General features: G+C 28.4%; 1 protein-coding gene across 1 annotated transcript in view; it reads left to right on the forward strand.

Annotated features, from left to right (window-relative positions):
* Positions 1–490: 490 nt before the first annotated feature.
* Positions 491–18874, forward strand: part of LOC129988514 (glycine receptor subunit alpha-2-like) — a 39417-nt gene continuing 21033 nt past the window's right edge. Inside the window, exons 1-3 of the mRNA XM_056096759.1 lie at positions 491–593; positions 2504–2583; positions 8376–8446. Of these exons, the coding sequence (XP_055952734.1) occupies positions 523–593; positions 2504–2583; positions 8376–8446 (222 nt within the window). The 5' untranslated portion in view covers positions 491–522. The remainder of the gene's footprint in view (positions 594–2503; positions 2584–8375; positions 8447–18874) is intronic.

Raw genomic sequence — 18874 nt, forward strand, 5'->3', positions numbered from 1 at the left:
GCCAGTTGCATTGAATATTTATAAATGAATACTATTTAATAATTTGTGTGGTTATTTTCGAAGTAATTGTTTCACCAAAATGACAGTTTTTGTATTTTCTGAATATGTCTTTTCAAATTTTGGATAGTTTTTGTAATTGTTGCCTCTTTTCAAAAATATGACTACGTATGTTTAGGCTTTATTTACTTATTTATTAATATGTTCATATTTCTTAAGCATTTGAGATGACCTACAAGTATCTTTTGTATTCTTGTTTTGTGTATATTTTTATCTTTTTAAATGATTTTTTTTTTTTTTTTTTTTTTGCGTTGGGTAAGTTTTTCAAGAATTCGCGTAGTACAAATTCTTGGTAAGAAGAATCCAACAAAAGCAATCGAATATGCTTTAATTTTTTATCTTTTATTTATTCATGTGAAATAAAATACGATTATAAGAAGCCTTTTTCTATCGAATGACACATTTTTCTATCTTTTACCAGGTAAATGAGTGTGGAATCTGAAGGAACATTGTCTCAATGCCAAGATGCGGTTTGTTTTCCATCAATCCGCTTTATTTTGGCTGATTCAATCTTTCATTCTTCTGGAAGTTTCTCCGTAAGTAATTCTTTCTGTTTATATCCTTTTATGCATTTTTGGCCATAGAAACATTTTCGTAGAATTCAAATTTGAATGAAAAAAGGATCCAAATAAATGGGTGATTTTAATGTTCATTTGTTATTTTCATCACAAAAATATTGTAATTGTTAATTAAATAAATGTAAAATATTTCAAAATAGGAATTCAAAATCTTTTATGCTTGTTGTAACGATTCCGCGGCAGTACCTTTTAAATTAGAAGTTATTATTAATAACCCTTCTAAACGTATTTTAATATAAAACCAATTCCTATGAACAATAGAGAATACAATAGAGGAATGAGTGAAAAATATTATTTACAAGTATTGTTTTCTTATAGTGATTTTTTTAAGATATTCATTTTTCAGCTGTATAAATCATATAACTTTTGTCCTGGGACATTTATCGGTTAAGAATATTAATGGGTAAGGAATTTGGTTCCAAAGAATTTGGCTAAGAATTATCTATCTTGTGATTTCATCGTCTAAAAGTTTTCTTTAAGAGGTTGAATTAAATCATTTTCTATATTATTACCAGCAGCACATTTTTCTTACTGAAGCTTAAAAATGTGAAGGGAAATGATGCTATTGAATCATTTTTACAAATTAAAAAAATAATTGTTTTGAAACTATTTTGGGATGGGACAATTATGCTCATTTTAAGCTTTTTACAATTCAAATCAGTCATGGATTATATAAGTGAGAGTTAATGTATTAAGAATGACAAATTTAATATCGTCTCTTTATTTTCACTGACTATAAATGACTTGCTAATCATTTTGATTACACATGCTTTACGATTATTACGTATTATGATCCAGTACATTATTGCGATCAAATACTACGTACGTTATTCAAAAGTCACATAATTGAAAAAAAACATTATCTAAAGATAAATATAATGCAAAGAAGAACGCGAATTTTAAAAATAGCTCTTCGCTACTTCAATCTGATTTTTTTAAAAATATAATACAATTATGTTTCGATAGATTATAATTACTGTTGCAAAATATGACACAGTTACAATACATTTAAAACGAAGATCAGAGGATTCATTTTCATTTCGAATTTAAAAATCAAAAAATCATTTGCACCTACTTGAGGAGTTGAAATGAAGATGCAACAATGAATATTACAAGAGACATCAGATGGGTTGGCATCTTTTCCTGCAGTCATCTACTCGATGAGCTCTCCCGTCTCACTCACAGCAGGTACGGCCCAAACAAATATTCTTCGAAATCATCTTTCCATACGTTGTCTGTATCATTCTGTCCGGTATCGGCATGCAAATGCCAATTATACACAACTCTCTCTTCAAAACAGAACTTCCTTCACGTGGCCAATCTTGAAAGATCCATTTGCTGCAAGAACTTTTGTATTATTGTTATAATCCCTTTAAAGGTCGTATTTTGTGCTTCCTATCGAATTTCCCCATGCACAAGCGATCTGTCTCTGTATAATGGATCTACTTAAAAATTTAGGACGCCTAACGACATTTGACTCCCCCAGGAACATTCAGCGTATAGGCAGGTTCCGACGAGTTGGCGGGTATGGCGAAATAATTGCGTAACATCAGATGAGTTTCATTTGATGTATTTAAACGTTGGTTTAATCGATCTAGGTGTATTCTGATGTTTAACAACACACAATTGAAAGCTATAGTTTTTATTATAACTTACTATGTTTCCATTACCTTTACACTTGTCTCATACTTTCTTCTTATCAGCAAATACACTCGTCTTTCTAAGGTCGAAGGTCAGTCGCCAACTCGATTGAACCAAGCTGTATACTGAACATGTTAATGAACCTTTCCCTGAACTGAACATCTCTCACCTTTTTTTTCGCGTAAGATTCATTTTCATCATTTATTATTATTATTATTATTTCGCAGGTTCCAGAGCTTAGACTTTAACACCATTCTTCCCCCGACTCCTGAAGAGTACGACAACCTGCAGCCGCCGAAAGGAAACGGTAATTATGATGCTCATATTATGTAAAACGAAAATCCTATTCCCCCCCCCCCTAATCCTTCATGCAGCATCTAATTAACAAGGATTCAATTTTTATTTTTGTTAAAAACCAATACTAGAGAATTATTTTATTTTTTTGAAATAACGCAACAATGAATGTTGAAATGTACATTTATTCCTATACCATCCATTCGAATGAGGCAAATACAATTATTTCCATTCAATGCTTGTTGAATGTTGAAATATAAATAAAGATATTTGTAACATCTTTTAGTGTTAGACTGCCATAACAATTTTTAGTAATAATGTGCTTTTACTAATGACATTTTGAAATATTAATTATATTCTTTTGTTTTTAATTCGAATTCGTAGTTGTGTTTCATTTCTTAGAACTTGTTGACTATGTGCACAACGTAGACTGAACAAATTCAAGTACATCAGTCATAGAGAGTATTATTATTAATTAAAAAAATGAAAAATTGTATGCATGAAAAATTAAATTTGTTTAGTAAAAATTTAGAAGTAGCCATTCAGTTTTTCATCGAATGACTGCCAATATAGTGTGGAAAAAGTGCATTTGGACAAAAAAAAATCATTTTTTTAATTTTAAATTTTTTAATAATATAATTATTATTTAATCGATTCATCTAATAAAAATTTCATTTAATGTACGTGGTGCTCTCTGATAGTAAATTTGAAAAAAATATAATTATTGATACTTATAAAAAATAAATAATGATTTAAAGAATAAAAGTAAATTAAAATATTTCAAAACTACTTTTTAGCATAATAGTAAAAATGTTTTTTAAAACTATTTTTATTTTAAAGTTATATAATTAGTATTTTGACATTCGTTAGTGCATTTTTATCTAAAATACAGATTTGAAACAAATTATGTTATTATCAATTTATGACGTGCATATATGTTAAAGGTAGGATGTTTAAACTTTATATGAGCGAAAAAATGACGATTCATTATGTTTTCAAATATGTATAAAGAGTTTATGACTTTCTTTACGTTTTAGAACATGTTACATTAGTTTTTAACAGCTTTAATATTAAACAGTGGGCGCCATACTGTTGTATAATCTATGCTACGTGGAAATTAAAAATGCGTTTTTCTATTTACTACACAGGGAAAATTAAAATAATTGCATCCATTATAAATGGAATCTCCTAACCTAACTTCCTCCATAACTCCATACCTAACTTTCTTCTGAATAATAATATCTAGAAAAATAAACGGAATCTCTTTCTGCTTCATACTAAACACGTTTCTCAAAATTTCTTCTTATAAATTAAAATTGCCTTATATATCTTATTTGGTCCTATGAACATCCATTCATACAACAGTTCATTTCGAATCAGATGCTATGAAGCATGCCCTCCGCCACTGATGTGTGTTCGATTGCCCCAAATAGCTATCTCAATTTTTTCAATTGTATCTTCGCTTTATTGCATCGAGTCGTCAACTCCGTCTTCATTGCTTCCAATGGGAACGAAATAAAAATAAGTAAAATGATTGTTTCATAAAGGAGAGAAATAATAATTGTATGAATGTCACTGGTCATAATGGCATGAGTATTATCTATGTGACGACAGTATGCTACATCAGAAAAAGATTTTTGTACGCAAACTGTAATCCTTCTCATTAAATTATTTTTTTAATTTAATAAAGTTGTATTAAATTTTTCTCTACTATTGTTTACAATGAAATTATAATATTTGCTATTGATGTCATTGATGTGAAAAATCCTGCATATTTTACAAAAAAAAAAAAAAAAAAAAAACTTTTTTATCTGTTTTTTATTTAACGATTTATTAAAAGCAAGTATTAGTTGAAAATTAGTAACACGAATATTATATGAGAATACAGATTTAAGTCTCGAATGATACTAAAATTGCTTTTGAATAAATGCCTACTTGCGTAAGTTGGTGTTTTCGAATCTCATGCTATATTGGCACACTTTCAATCAACTATGATGATAAAGCAGGAGAGAAGTTACTTTTAACGCAAAAGCTTTGCTATCAAGTAAGAAATCAAACATCTTTTAAAGTGATGATCCATGTTCAACTCAATACTGCCAATTCTTTTTAAGTTGTCTATTAATAGAACTGAATTTGAAGTATTTAATAAGAAGTAGTTAAGTATTTAAATAAGAAGAAGTTAAAATTTACCCTTATCTGTGTTATGCAAAAATAATTAATATTATTGAAATAAGCCTCCATTATCCCGACAGGTGACATACATTTCCTGTTAAATAAAATAATTCATGCATTTGAAACTATGCGATTTATTGGATGGATATCATCAATTAAGTTTTATTATCAGTTCCTGCTCTTCTTTTTTACAATTTAATATGAAGTCGAGTTCATTTTAAGATGTTCTTCATTTTAACATTATTGATATGAAATTCTTTTATATATGTATAAAATCATCAATTGTTTCATGCTGTTTGGCACATGAGACCTTGTAGTCTTCAAAATCATTCGCATGAAATAAATGCGAAAATAAAAAGGCCAGAAGAATATCCAAATTTTTCTGCCATAACAAATGCGATGCCAGCACAGTAAATGCATTTTTCGAAATGTAACTGTGCAACATAAGCGATAGCAATAACTTTACAATTTTCAGGATTTTTTTTGGAGTGGTCAGTATCAACATCTGCTAAGTGTGTTCATTCAATGCACCTTAGCTTTGAGGATATGGCAACTCGTACCAGTTTTTTTATTATTATTATTATTAACTCGGCAATAATTCTAATTATTGCTTGAATACTATACTCGCTTCAGAATTTTTTAAAGAGGAACATCAAAAGAATATTTTGAATACTTTTAAGACATTTTTATCGATGTTGATCCAATAGACTTGAACGTAAAATACATAGGAATAATCAGTAAAGATTTGATTTATAATAGCATCTATATGTGGAAATGGGAAGTCCGAAGGGAAACTCTCTGTATTCTTACGATAGAATTTGATCTACATTTCCATCAGAATTATTTTTGCAAGCATTACCAGCATAGGAAATTTGAGAAATATGATATGCGAACTAGGTTCGTTGTTGCTGCTTATTTCAAGGGTAAATTAATTGTCGACCACACCGGATGGCAAACTGGATTGGTTAGAAGAGCTGGAGTTAACGCGAATTCTATAACTCCGTTAGGGTTTAAATTAGCATACTTAGCTTCAGGTGGTGACTGCAAAGGATTAAACGCCACTTAACGAAGCGCGTCTCTGTCAACCTGCTGCCATGTTTGAAATACAACACACATATTATGTAGGTGAAAATCGGGCTTTCTATTTTCATTGAATAATAGCACTTTCGAAGATTTATTTGAAATTGAATATATTTATTTATTTAATACAAACTTGCAACTCCATTATTATTATATAGACTTAAATATCACACAACATATGCTAAACTTAAAACTACATATTTATAAAAAATAAGACAATCACCTTTTTGAAATTAATTTTGAATTTAATGAACAAATGAAACATATTTTTTAAGTGGAAAAATTTTCAATGAAGAAATTTAAATTAAATTGAAAATTACATTTTAATGAATTCATTACTATTAAAAATTCTAAACTTTTCTTTATTTTTAACTAACTGAATGGGGCGATTAGCTGATTCGTTGCATTTACTGGTTGTGAAGAATTTCAAAACAAATATTTTATGTTGCTTGCTGTTAATGGCTGTCTGGGCAAAGTATTTTGGAACTTTGAATGTCAAAAATCATAAAATTCGTATTATTTCAGAAGTTTTACATTGTTTACTTCTCTATTCTACGCATCCCATTTATTTCCAGTCATTTTATTAAAAAATAGAGCTTCACTTTAAAATAGAAGTGGTCAACCCATAAAATAACTTTTTTGCTGAAACGAAATCTATTCCTTAAAAATATAAGGATAGGAAGATGAATGCACACAAACTTAAATGTTAAATAAAACATTAAAGTTTGTGAACATTATAGGATATGTTTCACCATTCATGTAATCTCTCAAAAAATTATTTAATCGAAATTTCTCAAATTCAGCAATAGGTTCAGAGCACCACAAAAAAAGTAGCCAATTTTTTTGCTATAAGAATGATAATATATTTTCATACAATCCATTACATTACAGGAAAGAGCAGCAATGTTGAAAATACCTTTTTAAAACTTCTATCATTGCTTACTTGAAAAATCAAAATTTGATTGTCATTCTAACAAAATTCCAAAAATTTTATTAAAAGCATAGTTTAAAGAGAAAATATTTACACACCATGGAAAAATAAGCAGCATCCACCTACTTTCATCATTATACAGGGTCGAAGTAGCTGAGGGTTTTTTTTTTAATGATATATTATGGCAATTGACCGAGGTTTGAGGTCTTCCGTTAAAAAGGTCGCTTCACCGCGTCCAACCAGTGATCTCATTAAGCATCTGTTTTTAATAATAGAACTTAGGCTGAGCAGGAGCTTATCTTTCTGGATACCACGATCTTCAAAATGAGAAGAGAAACTCTTGAGGAAGTATTTATAGTAACAATGAAAGTAGGTTGAGTTTTATTGCAAGAATGAGCCTATTGTTATAAAATCTGCATAAAACCTTTTAGAGAAATAACTAAAGTAGAGAAAAATTGTACGGCATATAAATGGGTATCCTTGAACAGATATCTTTTTTTTTTTTTTTTTAATTTTAAGATGGAGTAAAATTTATTTTTGTGGCGTATATATTTTCAGTGGAAAGTTGGAAAACGTGAAAAATTCCTCGGATAATATATGTATATATGAGTCAGTTTGATAGTTCTCTGTTTTTTGTTCTGTCCTATAGTACACCAACACATACTCATTTTACTTTATTATTAATATAGTTTTTAGAATGCTTTACATAACTGAGATTAAATAATGAATAATTGGGCAAAATCTTAGTAAATGGTAACAAATAAAATACTTTTTTAAAAAATTTCTAAAATTATAAGTTTATAAATATTATTTTATATGATTTTTCGTTAGACTAAAGTTAATAAATTTCCGATATGCTCTGATATAGTAATGTAAGCAATCACAATATTTTGTGAAATTTATATGAAGGAAAGAATGTAAAAAACTCGAGCTTTAAACTTTAAAACACTTCGCTGAGAAGATTTGAAGAAAATGGAATTATCTTCTGGTATGTTCAAATATTTGAACCCTTATTTACATTGAAGAAATAAAATACATCTCTTGCAGCGATCCGAATGAACTATTTTCCTTTCAGGCCAGTGTGGGATGCGACCATTAAAAATAAGTTTTATCTCAAACTAGGAAGAACAGTACTGAAGAGCTGCAAGTAAAAGACATTTTACAACTGAACATTTTTACTTTTCTAACACTTGCTTATTTTCAAATCAATAAAACATCCAATAGTAAAATACATCTTTACAAAATAGATTTCATGCTTTTATAATATTCTTGATTTTCAACAAAAAGTAGTTATCGGGGATTTTGTGTGTGTGTGTGTGTGTATATAAAGAAAGTGTATCAACAAAAACTGTTTTAATACATTAGAGTTTACAACTATAAATTTTTATATAAATGTTATAAAAAAATCAATTTGTTCTTCGTAACTGAGGCTCTTCGTTTCAGATTTAATTTTAAATAAATTTAATTTTACTCATAAAAATAACTTCTACCAAAGATCAAAAATTCTGTTGAATACTGAATTTACTTATATGGTCTGAAGACAATAAATACATTTAGCTCTCATTTGTTTTCTGAAAATACTTGATGAAAACTACGATTGCAAAGTGTTTTCTGTCTTTCAGAGCAAACCCCGACCATTGTTCGGTTTCATGTTACAGTGCTCAGTATAGATTCAATAGACGAAGGATCAATGGTAAGTTTTTAATTTCGTAAATTATGAATTATCATAAAGTCTTATATTTATCAGAAATTTAAAATTTTATCAATTTATAACTTTTTAACTTAGTTCTAAAATTTTATAACTTTTCTTGTTAGGTTGTATATTATATTTTCCGGCTTTTTATTTTTATCAGATTGTTCGGAATATCTCCACCAAATTTTGGGATTAATTGAAAAGATTTCTTTTTGTACTACCGATGAGTTTATTTAACAGTCTAAGCATGATTTTATTTTAGAATCATTGGCCATCCTTTGGAATCATTTGCCATCCTTCATTCACTCACACTAACAGCGAATCCAAAGATTTTTACTAAAAGCTATTCAAGATAGTGTTCACAGTCCTCCCCCAGCCCTCCAAAAAAATTCTGATTTTACAAATTTTGCAAAAAACGGGACTGATTCTTCTTCGAAAGTGAAGACGTCAACACTATATACGGAGGATTCCCAAAATGATTATTCCAACTTACCCCGAGGCACGCAGAAAAATCTGAATAACCGAACAGCCTCAATAATATTGGCGAGAACTGAGGTTGACTTCCAGTGATTATGGACTTCCAGTGACACGGTACAACCTCTCCCATAGGATGCCCGTCATCGGTAGGAGTTAGCCAGCCCTACACCCTTTGTATCCATACTCACCTGGGTGGAGAGAACCAATCACCATACCGCAAATGTCTCACCCCCATGTCTGAGAGCGTCCCTCGGTGGGTCATGGAGGGAACTTAAAACAAACCAGGTAAACTCCAATATGTTCCGCCAGTTGGCCAAAAATACGTGACATAGCATTATCCTATTGTAAGGCTAACACTTTACAATTGCTTAATTCTGAGAACTTCTGATCAATGGTTTAATTACCTCTGTTTAACCGAATATATTGTTAGGTTAGGCAGTAGTATCTCGTAATAGTCATTACCCTTACAGTCACACTAGTAGTACTTCCTGGGATGGGATACCTTCAGGGTAGGTGATGGAAGTTCATTCGAATAATATCAAGACAGTTTTAGATAATCATTGCTACAGAGGATCTTTTTACATTTTGCCTTTCAATATCTTCATGAATTTCAAGCACGAAGCTCTTTCGTTATGTTTGTATAATAAATCACTCTTGCAGATATGGACCATATAGAGTTTTTGCCTTTAACTTATGATACATCCAAATATCAACTTACCTTCCGAAGCCAAGTCCTCTTAAATTCCCAATAAATCGTTACATGCAAAGTTTTCTTGTTTTGCTAATCCAGAGGAAATAAGTTGGTTATTTGCGATCAGCACTTTAATTTTGTAGTCATTGACTGCGGATGTTCTACTGGAATACTTTAAAAGTGAATCCGCGATTTCGCAACTGTTTGTGTCCAGTTCTTTCATTGAGAATAATCTCTGCAAACAGCGCATATTGTTTTCACTTATTCAAAATCATTTCTACCTTTGCGGTAGCAAAAAAGCATTTCATACTGAAAATACAGCAACTTAGCGTCGCTAAGTTGCTGTCATCAACTTTTTTGCGTTGAGACAGAATTGGAGTCTTAAAACAAGCTATCGGGAATTTTTTCAACAGCCAAGTTAAATTGATTTATTATAGACCAAAGCTAAAGAAAATTATTCTTCGTAGAATATTGGTTTACTAACATGTCGATGTAATTGCTTTATTAATACAATTAATTTGTTGAACAAGTTTATACAAAATTTATTTATTTGATGTTTGAAAAAGCGATATGCTGTGCCCCTCTGTTCATTTGCGACATGACTTTCAGATAGTGCTATTAGTTCTTTTATTGCTTATTATTTTAATAAATAAATAATCTCTTGCCAAGTGGTGACAATAGTTAATAATTCGCACTCGCCCTTCATTTAAAATTTGCACGCAAGTATTTTTGCCGTACTCCTTCACAACTTCTTTCTAAGCGCTTTGTAGCCGCAATCTTACGCTTTCAAAATATCTTAAATATAATATAAATATTAGAACATGATCTTTAAATCAAACCTCATTTTATTCATTAAATTTTTCCCAGCATAAAAATAGCTTTTAGAATAACTAGCTTAACCAGTAATAGCTAATTGTGAATGGACTCAGCATATACTTTCAATTACCGCATCATGATTATCGGTGAGATTCTTTAGTTAATTATATATATTTTACTAAATTATATATATTTTCCCAGCATAAAAATAGCTTTTAGAATAACTAGCTTAACCAGTAATAGCTAATTGTGAATGGACTCAGCATATACTTTCAATTACCGCATCATGATTATCGGTGAGATTCTTTAGTTAATTATAAATATTTTACTAAATTATATATATTTTCCCAGCATAAAAATAGCTTTTAGAATAACTAGCTTAACCAGTAATAGCTAATTGTGAATGGACTCAGCATATACTTTCAATTACCGCATCATGATTATCGGTGAGATTCTTTAGTTAATTATATATATTTTACTAAATTATATATATTTTCCCAGCATAAAAATAGCTTTTAGAATAACTAGCTTAACCAGTAATAGCTAATTGTGAATGGACTCAGCATATACTTTCAATTACCGCATCATGATTATCGGTGAGATTCTTTAGTTAATTATATATATTTTACTAAATTATATATATTTTCCCAGCATAAAAATAGCTTTTAGAATAACTAGCTTAACCAGTAATAGCTAATTGTGAATGGACTCAGCATATACTTTCAATTACCGCATCATGATTATCGGTGAGATTCTTTAGTTAATTATATATATTTTACTAAATTATATATATTTTCCCAGCATAAAAATAGCTTTTAGAATAACTAGCTTAACCAGTAATAGCTAATTGTGAATGGACTCAGCATATACTTTCAATTACCGCATCATGATTATCGGTGAGATTCTTTAGTTAATTATATATATTTTACTAAATTATATATATTTTCCCAGCATAAAAATAGCTTTTAGAATAACTAGCTTAACCAGTAATAGCTAATTGTGAATGGACTCAGCATATACTTTCAATTACCGCATCATGATTATCGGTGAGATTCTTTAGTTAATTATATATATTTTACTAAATTATATATATTTTCCCAGCATAAAAATAGCTTTTAGAATAACTAGCTTAACCAGTAATAGCTAATTGTGAATGGACTCAGCATATACTTTCAATTACCGCATCATGATTATCGGTGAGATTCTTTAGTTAATTATATATATTTTACTAAATTATATATATTTTCCCAGCATAAAAATAGCTTTTAGAATAACTAGCTTAACCAGTAATAGCTAATTGTGAATGGACTCAGCATATACTTTCAATTACCGCATCATGATTATCGGTGAGATTCTTTAGTTAATTATATATATTTTACTAAATTATATATATTTTCCCAGCATAAAAATAGCTTTTAGAATAACTAGCTTAACCAGTAATAGCTAATTGTGAAGGGACTCAGCATATACTTTCAATTACCGCATCATGATTATCGGTGAGATTCTTTAGTTAATTATATATATTTTACTAAATTATATATATTTTCCCAGCATAAAAATAGCTTTTAGAATAACTAGCTTAACCAGTAATAGCTAATTGTGAATGGACTCAGCATATACTTTCAATTACCGCATCATGATTATCGGTGAGATTCTTTAGTTAATTATATATATTTTACTAAATTATATATATTTTCCCAGCATAAAAATAGCTTTTAGAATAACTAGCTTAACCAGTAATAGCTAATTGTGAATGGACTCAGCATATACTTTCAATTACCGCATCATGATTATCGGTGAGATTCTTTAGTTAATTATATATATTTTACTAAATTATATATATTTTCCCAGCATAAAAATAGCTTTTAGAATAACTAGCTTAACCAGTAATAGCTAATTGTGAATGGACTCAGCATATACTTTCAATTACCGCATCATGATTATCGGTGAGATTCTTTAGTTAATTATATATATTTTACTAAATTATATATATTTTCCCAGCATAAAAATAGCTTTTAGAATAACTAGCTTAACCAGTAATAGCTAATTGTGAATGGACTCAGCATATACTTTCAATTACCGCATCATGATTATCGGTGAGATTCTTTAATTAATTATATATATTTTACTAAATTATATATATTTTCCCAGCATAAAAATAGCTTTTAGAATAACTAGCTTAACCAGTAATAGCTAATTGTGAATGGACTCAGCATATACTTTCAATTACCGCATCATGATTATCGGTGAGATTCTTTAGTTAATTATATATATTTTACTAAATTATATATATTTTCCCAGCATAAAAATAGCTTTTAGAATAACTAGCTTAACCAGTAATAGCTAATTGTGAATGGACTCAGCATATACTTTCAATTACCGCATCATGATTATCGGTGAGATTCTTTAGTTAATTATATATATTTTACTAAATTATATATATTTTCCCAGTATAAAAATAGCTTTTAGAATAACTAGCTTAACCAGTAATAGCTAATTGTGAATGGACTCAGCATATACTTTCAATTACCGCATCATGATTATCGGTGAGATTCTTTAGTTAATTATATATATTTTACTAAATTATATATATTTTCCCAGCATAAAAATAGCTTTTAGAATAACTAGCTTAACCAGTAATAGCTAATTGTGAATGGACTCAGCATATACTTTCAATTACCGCATCATGATTATCGGTGAGATTCTTTAGTTAATTATATATATTTTACTAAATTATATATATTTTCCCAGCATAAAAATAGCTTTTAGAATAACTAGCTTAACCAGTAATAGCTAATTGTGAATGGACTCAGCATATACTTTCAATTACCGCATCATGATTATCGGTGAGATTCTTTAGTTAATTATATATATTTTACTAAATTATATATATTTTCCCAGCATAAAAATAGCTTTTAGAATAACTAGCTTAACCAGTAATAGCTAATTGTGAAGGGACTCAGCATATACTTTCAATTACCGCATCATGATTATCGGTGAGATTCTTTAGTTAATTATATATATTTTACTAAATTATATATATTTTCCCAGCATAAAAATAGCTTTTAGAATAACTAGCTTAACCAGTAATAGCTAATTGTGAATGGACTCAGCATATACTTTCAATTACCGCATCATGATTATCGGTGAGATTCTTTAATTAATTATATATATTTTACTAAATTATATATATTTTCCCAGCATAAAAATAGCTTTTAGAATAACTAGCTTAACCAGTAATAGCTAATTGTGAATGGACTCAGCATATACTTTCAATTACCGCATCATGATTATCGGTGAGATTCTTTAGTTAATTATATATATTTTACTAAATTATATATATTTTCCCAGCATAAAAATAGCTTTTAGAATAACTAGCTTAACCAGTAATAGCTAATTGTGAATGGACTCAGCATATACTTTCAATTACCGCATCATGATTATCGGTGAGATTCTTTAGTTAATTATATATATTTTACTAAATTATATATATTTTCCCAGCATAAAAATAGCTTTTAGAATAACTAGCTTAACCAGTAATAGCTAATTGTGAATGGACTCAGCATATACTTTCAATTACCGCATCATGATTATCGGTGAGATTCTTTAGTTAATTATATATATTTTACTAAATTATATATATTTTCCCAGCATAAAAATAGCTTTTAGAATAACTAGCTTAACCAGTAATAGCTAATTGTGAATGGACTCAGCATATACTTTCAATTACCGCATCATGATTATCGGTGAGATTCTTTAGTTAATTATATATATTTTACTAAATTATATATATTTTCCCAGCATAAAAATAGCTTTTAGAATAACTAGCTTAACCAGTAATAGCTAATTGTGAATGGACTCAGCATATACTTTCAATTACCGCATCATGATTATCGGTGAGATTCTTTAGTTAATTATATATATTTTACTAAATTATATATATTTTCCCAGCATAAAAATAGCTTTTAGAATAACTAGCTTAACCAGTAATAGCTAATTGTGAATGGACTCAGCATATACTTTCAATTACCGCATCATGATTATCGGTGAGATTCTTTAGTTAATTATATATATTTTACTAAATTATATATATTTTCCCAGCATAAAAATAGCTTTTAGAATAACTAGCTTAACCAGTAATAGCTAATTGTGAATGGACTCAGCATATACTTTCAATTACCGCATCATGATTATCGGTGAGATTCTTTAGTTAATTATAAATATTTTACTAAATTATATATATTTTCCCAGCATAAAAATAGCTTTTAGAATAACTAGCTTAACCAGTAATAGCTAATTGTGAATGGACTCAGCATATACTTTCAATTACCGCATCATGATTATCGGTGAGATTCTTTAGTTAATTATATATATTTTACTAAATTATATATATTTTCCCAGCATAAAAATAGCTTTTAGAATAACTAGCTTAACCAGTAATAGCTAATTGTGAATGGACTCAGCATATACTTTCAATTACCGCATCATGATTATCGGTGAGATTCTTTAGTTAATTATATATATTTTACTAAATTATATATATTTTCCCAGCATAAAAATAGCTTTTAGAATAACTAGCTTAACCGGTAATAGCTAATTGTGAATGGACTCAGCATATACTTTCAATTACCGCATCATGATTATCGGTGAGATTCTTTAGTTAATTATATATATTTTACTAAATTATATATATTTTCCCAGCATAAAAATAGCTTTTAGAATAACTAGCTTAACCAGTAATAGCTAATTGTGAATGGACTCAGCATATACTTTCAATTACCGCATCATGATTATCGGTGAGATTCTTTAGTTAATTATATATATTTTACTAAATTATATATATTTTCCCAGCATAAAAATAGCTTTTAGAATAACTAGCTTAACCAGTAATAGCTAATTGTGAATGGACTCAGCATATACTTTCAATTACCGCATCATGATTATCGGTGAGATTCTTTAGTTAATTATAAATATTTTACTAAATTATATATATTTTCCCAGCATAAAAATAGCTTTTAGAATAACTAGCTTAACCAGTAATAGCTAATTGTGAATGGACTCAGCATATACTTTCAATTACCGCATCATGATTATCGGTGAGATTCTTTAGTTAATTATATATATTTTACTAAATTATATATATTTTCCCAGCATAAAAATAGCTTTTAGAATAACTAGCTTAACCAGTAATAGCTAATTGTGAATGGACTCAGCATATACTTTCAATTACCGCATCATGATTATCGGTGAGATTCTTTAGTTAATTATATATATTTTACTAAATTATATATATTTTCCCAGCATAAAAATAGCTTTTAGAATAACTAGCTTAACCAGTAATAGCTAATTGTGAATGGACTCAGCATATACTTTCAATTACCGCATCATGATTATCGGTGAGATTCTTTAGTTAATTATATATATTTTACTAAATTATATATATTTTCCCAGCATAAAAATAGCTTTTAGAATAACTAGCTTAACCAGTAATAGCTAATTGTTAATGGACTCAGCATATACTTTCAATTACCGCATCATGATTATCGGTGAGATTCTTTAGTTAATTATATATATTTTACTAAATTATATATATTTTCCAAGCATAAAAATAGCTTTTAGAATAACTAGCTTAACCAGTAATAGCTAATTGTGAATGGACTCAGCATATACTTTCAATTACCGCATCATGATTATCGGTGAGATTCTTTAGTTAATTATACATATTTTACTAAATTATATATATTTTCCCAGCATAAAAATAGCTTTTAGAATAACTAGCTTAACCAGTAATAGCTAATTGTGAATGGACTCAGCATATACTTTCAATTACCGCATCATGATTATCGGTGAGATTCTTTAGTTAATTATATATATTTTACTAAATTATATATATTTTCCCAGCATAAAAATAGCTTTTAGAATAACTAGCTTAACCAGTAATAGCTAATTGTGAATGGACTCAGCATATACTTTCAATTACCGCATCATGATTATCGGTGAGATTCTTTAGTTAATTATATATATTTTACTAAATTATATATATTTTCCCAGCATAAAAATAGCTTTTAGAATAACTAGCTTAACCAGTAATAGCTAATTGTGAATGGACTCAGCATATACTTTCAATTACCGCATCATGATTATCGGTGAGATTCTTTAGTTAATTATATATATTTTACTAAATTATATATATTTTCCCAGCATAAAAATAGCTTTTAGAATAACTAGCTTAACCAGTAATAGCTAATTGTGAATGGACTCAGCATATACTTTCAATTACCGCATCATGATTATCGGTGAGATTCTTTAGTTAATTATATATATTTTACTAAATTATATATATTTTCCCAGCATAAAAATAGCTTTTAGAATAACTAGCTTAACCAGTAATAGCTAATTGTGAATGGACTCAGCATATACTTTCAATTACCGCATCATGATTATCGGTGAGATTCTTTAGTTAATTATATATATTTTACTAAATTATATATATTTTCCCAGCATAAAAATAGCTTTTAGAATAACTAGCTTAACCAGTAATAGCTAATTGTGAATGGACTCAGCATATACTTTCAATTACCGCATCATGATTATCGGTGAGATTCTTTAGTTAATTATATATATTTTACTAAATTATATATATTTTCCCAGCATAAAAATAGCTTTTAGAATAACTAGCTTAACCAGTAATAGCTAATTGTGAATGGACTCAGCATATACTTTCAATTACCGCATCATGATTATCGGTGAGATTCTTTAGTTAATTATATATATTTTACTAAATTATATATATTTTCCCAGCATAAAAATAGCTTTTAGAATAACTAGCTTAACCAGTAATAGCTAATTGTGAATGGACTCAGCATATACTTTCAATTACCGCATCATGATTATCGGTGAGATTCTTTAGTTAATTATATATATTTTACTAAATTATATATATTTTCCCAGCATAAAAATAGCTTTTAGAATAACTAGCTTAACCAGTAATAGCTAATTGTGAATGGACTCAGCATATACTTTCAATTACCGCATCATGATTATCGGTGAGATTCTTTAGTTAATTATATATATTTTACTAAATTATATATATTTTCCCAGCATAAAAATAGCTTTTAGAATAACTAGCTTAACCAGTAATAGCTAATTGTGAATGGACTCAGCATATACTTTCAATTACCGCATCATGATTATCGGGGAGATTCTTTAGTTAAATATATATATTTTACTAAATTATATATATTTTCCCAGCATAAAAATAGCTTTTAGAATAACTAGCTTAACCAGTAATAGCTAATTGTGAATGGACTCAGCATATACTTTCAATTACCGCATCATGATTATCGGTGAGATTCTTTAGTTAATTATATATATTTTACTAAATTATATATATTTTCCCAGCATAAAAATAGCTTTTAGAATAACTAGCTTAACCAGTAATAGCTAATTGTGAATGGACTCAGCATATACTTTCAATTACCGCATCATGATTATCGGTGAGATTCTTTAGTTAATTATATATATTTTACTAAATTATATATATTTTCCCAGCATAAAAATAGCTTTTAGAATAACTAGCTTAACCAGTAATAGCTAATTGTGAATGGACTCAGCATATACTTTCAATTACCGCATCATGATTATCGGTGAGATTCTTTAGTTAATTATATATATTTTACTAAATTATATATATTTTCCCAGCATAAAAATAGCTTTTAGAATAACTAGCTTAACCAGTAATAGCTAATTGTGAATGGACTCAGCATATACTTTCAATTACCGCATCATGATTATCGGTGAGATTCTTTAGTTAATTATATATATTTTACTAAATTATATATATTTTCCCAGCATAAAAATAGCTTTTAGAATAACTAGCTTAACCAGTAATAGCTAATTGTGAATGGACTCAGCATATACTTTCAATTACCGCATCATGATTATCGGTGAGATTCTTTAGTTAATTATATATATTTTACTAAATTATATATATTTTCCCAGCATAAAAATAGCTTTTAGAATAACTAGCTTAACCAGTAATGGCTAATTGTGAATGGACTCAGCATATACTTTCAATTACCGCATCATGATTATCGGTGAGATTCTTTAGTTAATTATATATATTTTACTAAATTATATATATTTTCCCAGCATAAAAATAGCTTTTAGAATAACTAGCTTAACCAGTAATAGCTAATTGTGAATGGACTCAGCATATACTTTCAATTACCGCATCATGATTATCGGTGAGATTCTTTAGTTAATTATATATATTTTACTAAATTATATACGATAAAAGTGCAATGAAACAAATGAATCAGAATTGACAAAAAATTGTCTAACTTAAAATTAAAAGAAAAATCCTTTCTAGATAAGCGAACAATTGTGGATTTAATTCTTTCAGCAGAATTTTACCGAGGTGCGTTTTGCAAATGTATTAAAAT

This window comes from Argiope bruennichi, chromosome 10 (genome assembly GCF_947563725.1).
Source record: "Argiope bruennichi chromosome 10, qqArgBrue1.1, whole genome shotgun sequence".
NCBI classification, from domain to species: Eukaryota; Metazoa; Arthropoda; class Arachnida; order Araneae; family Araneidae; genus Argiope; species Argiope bruennichi.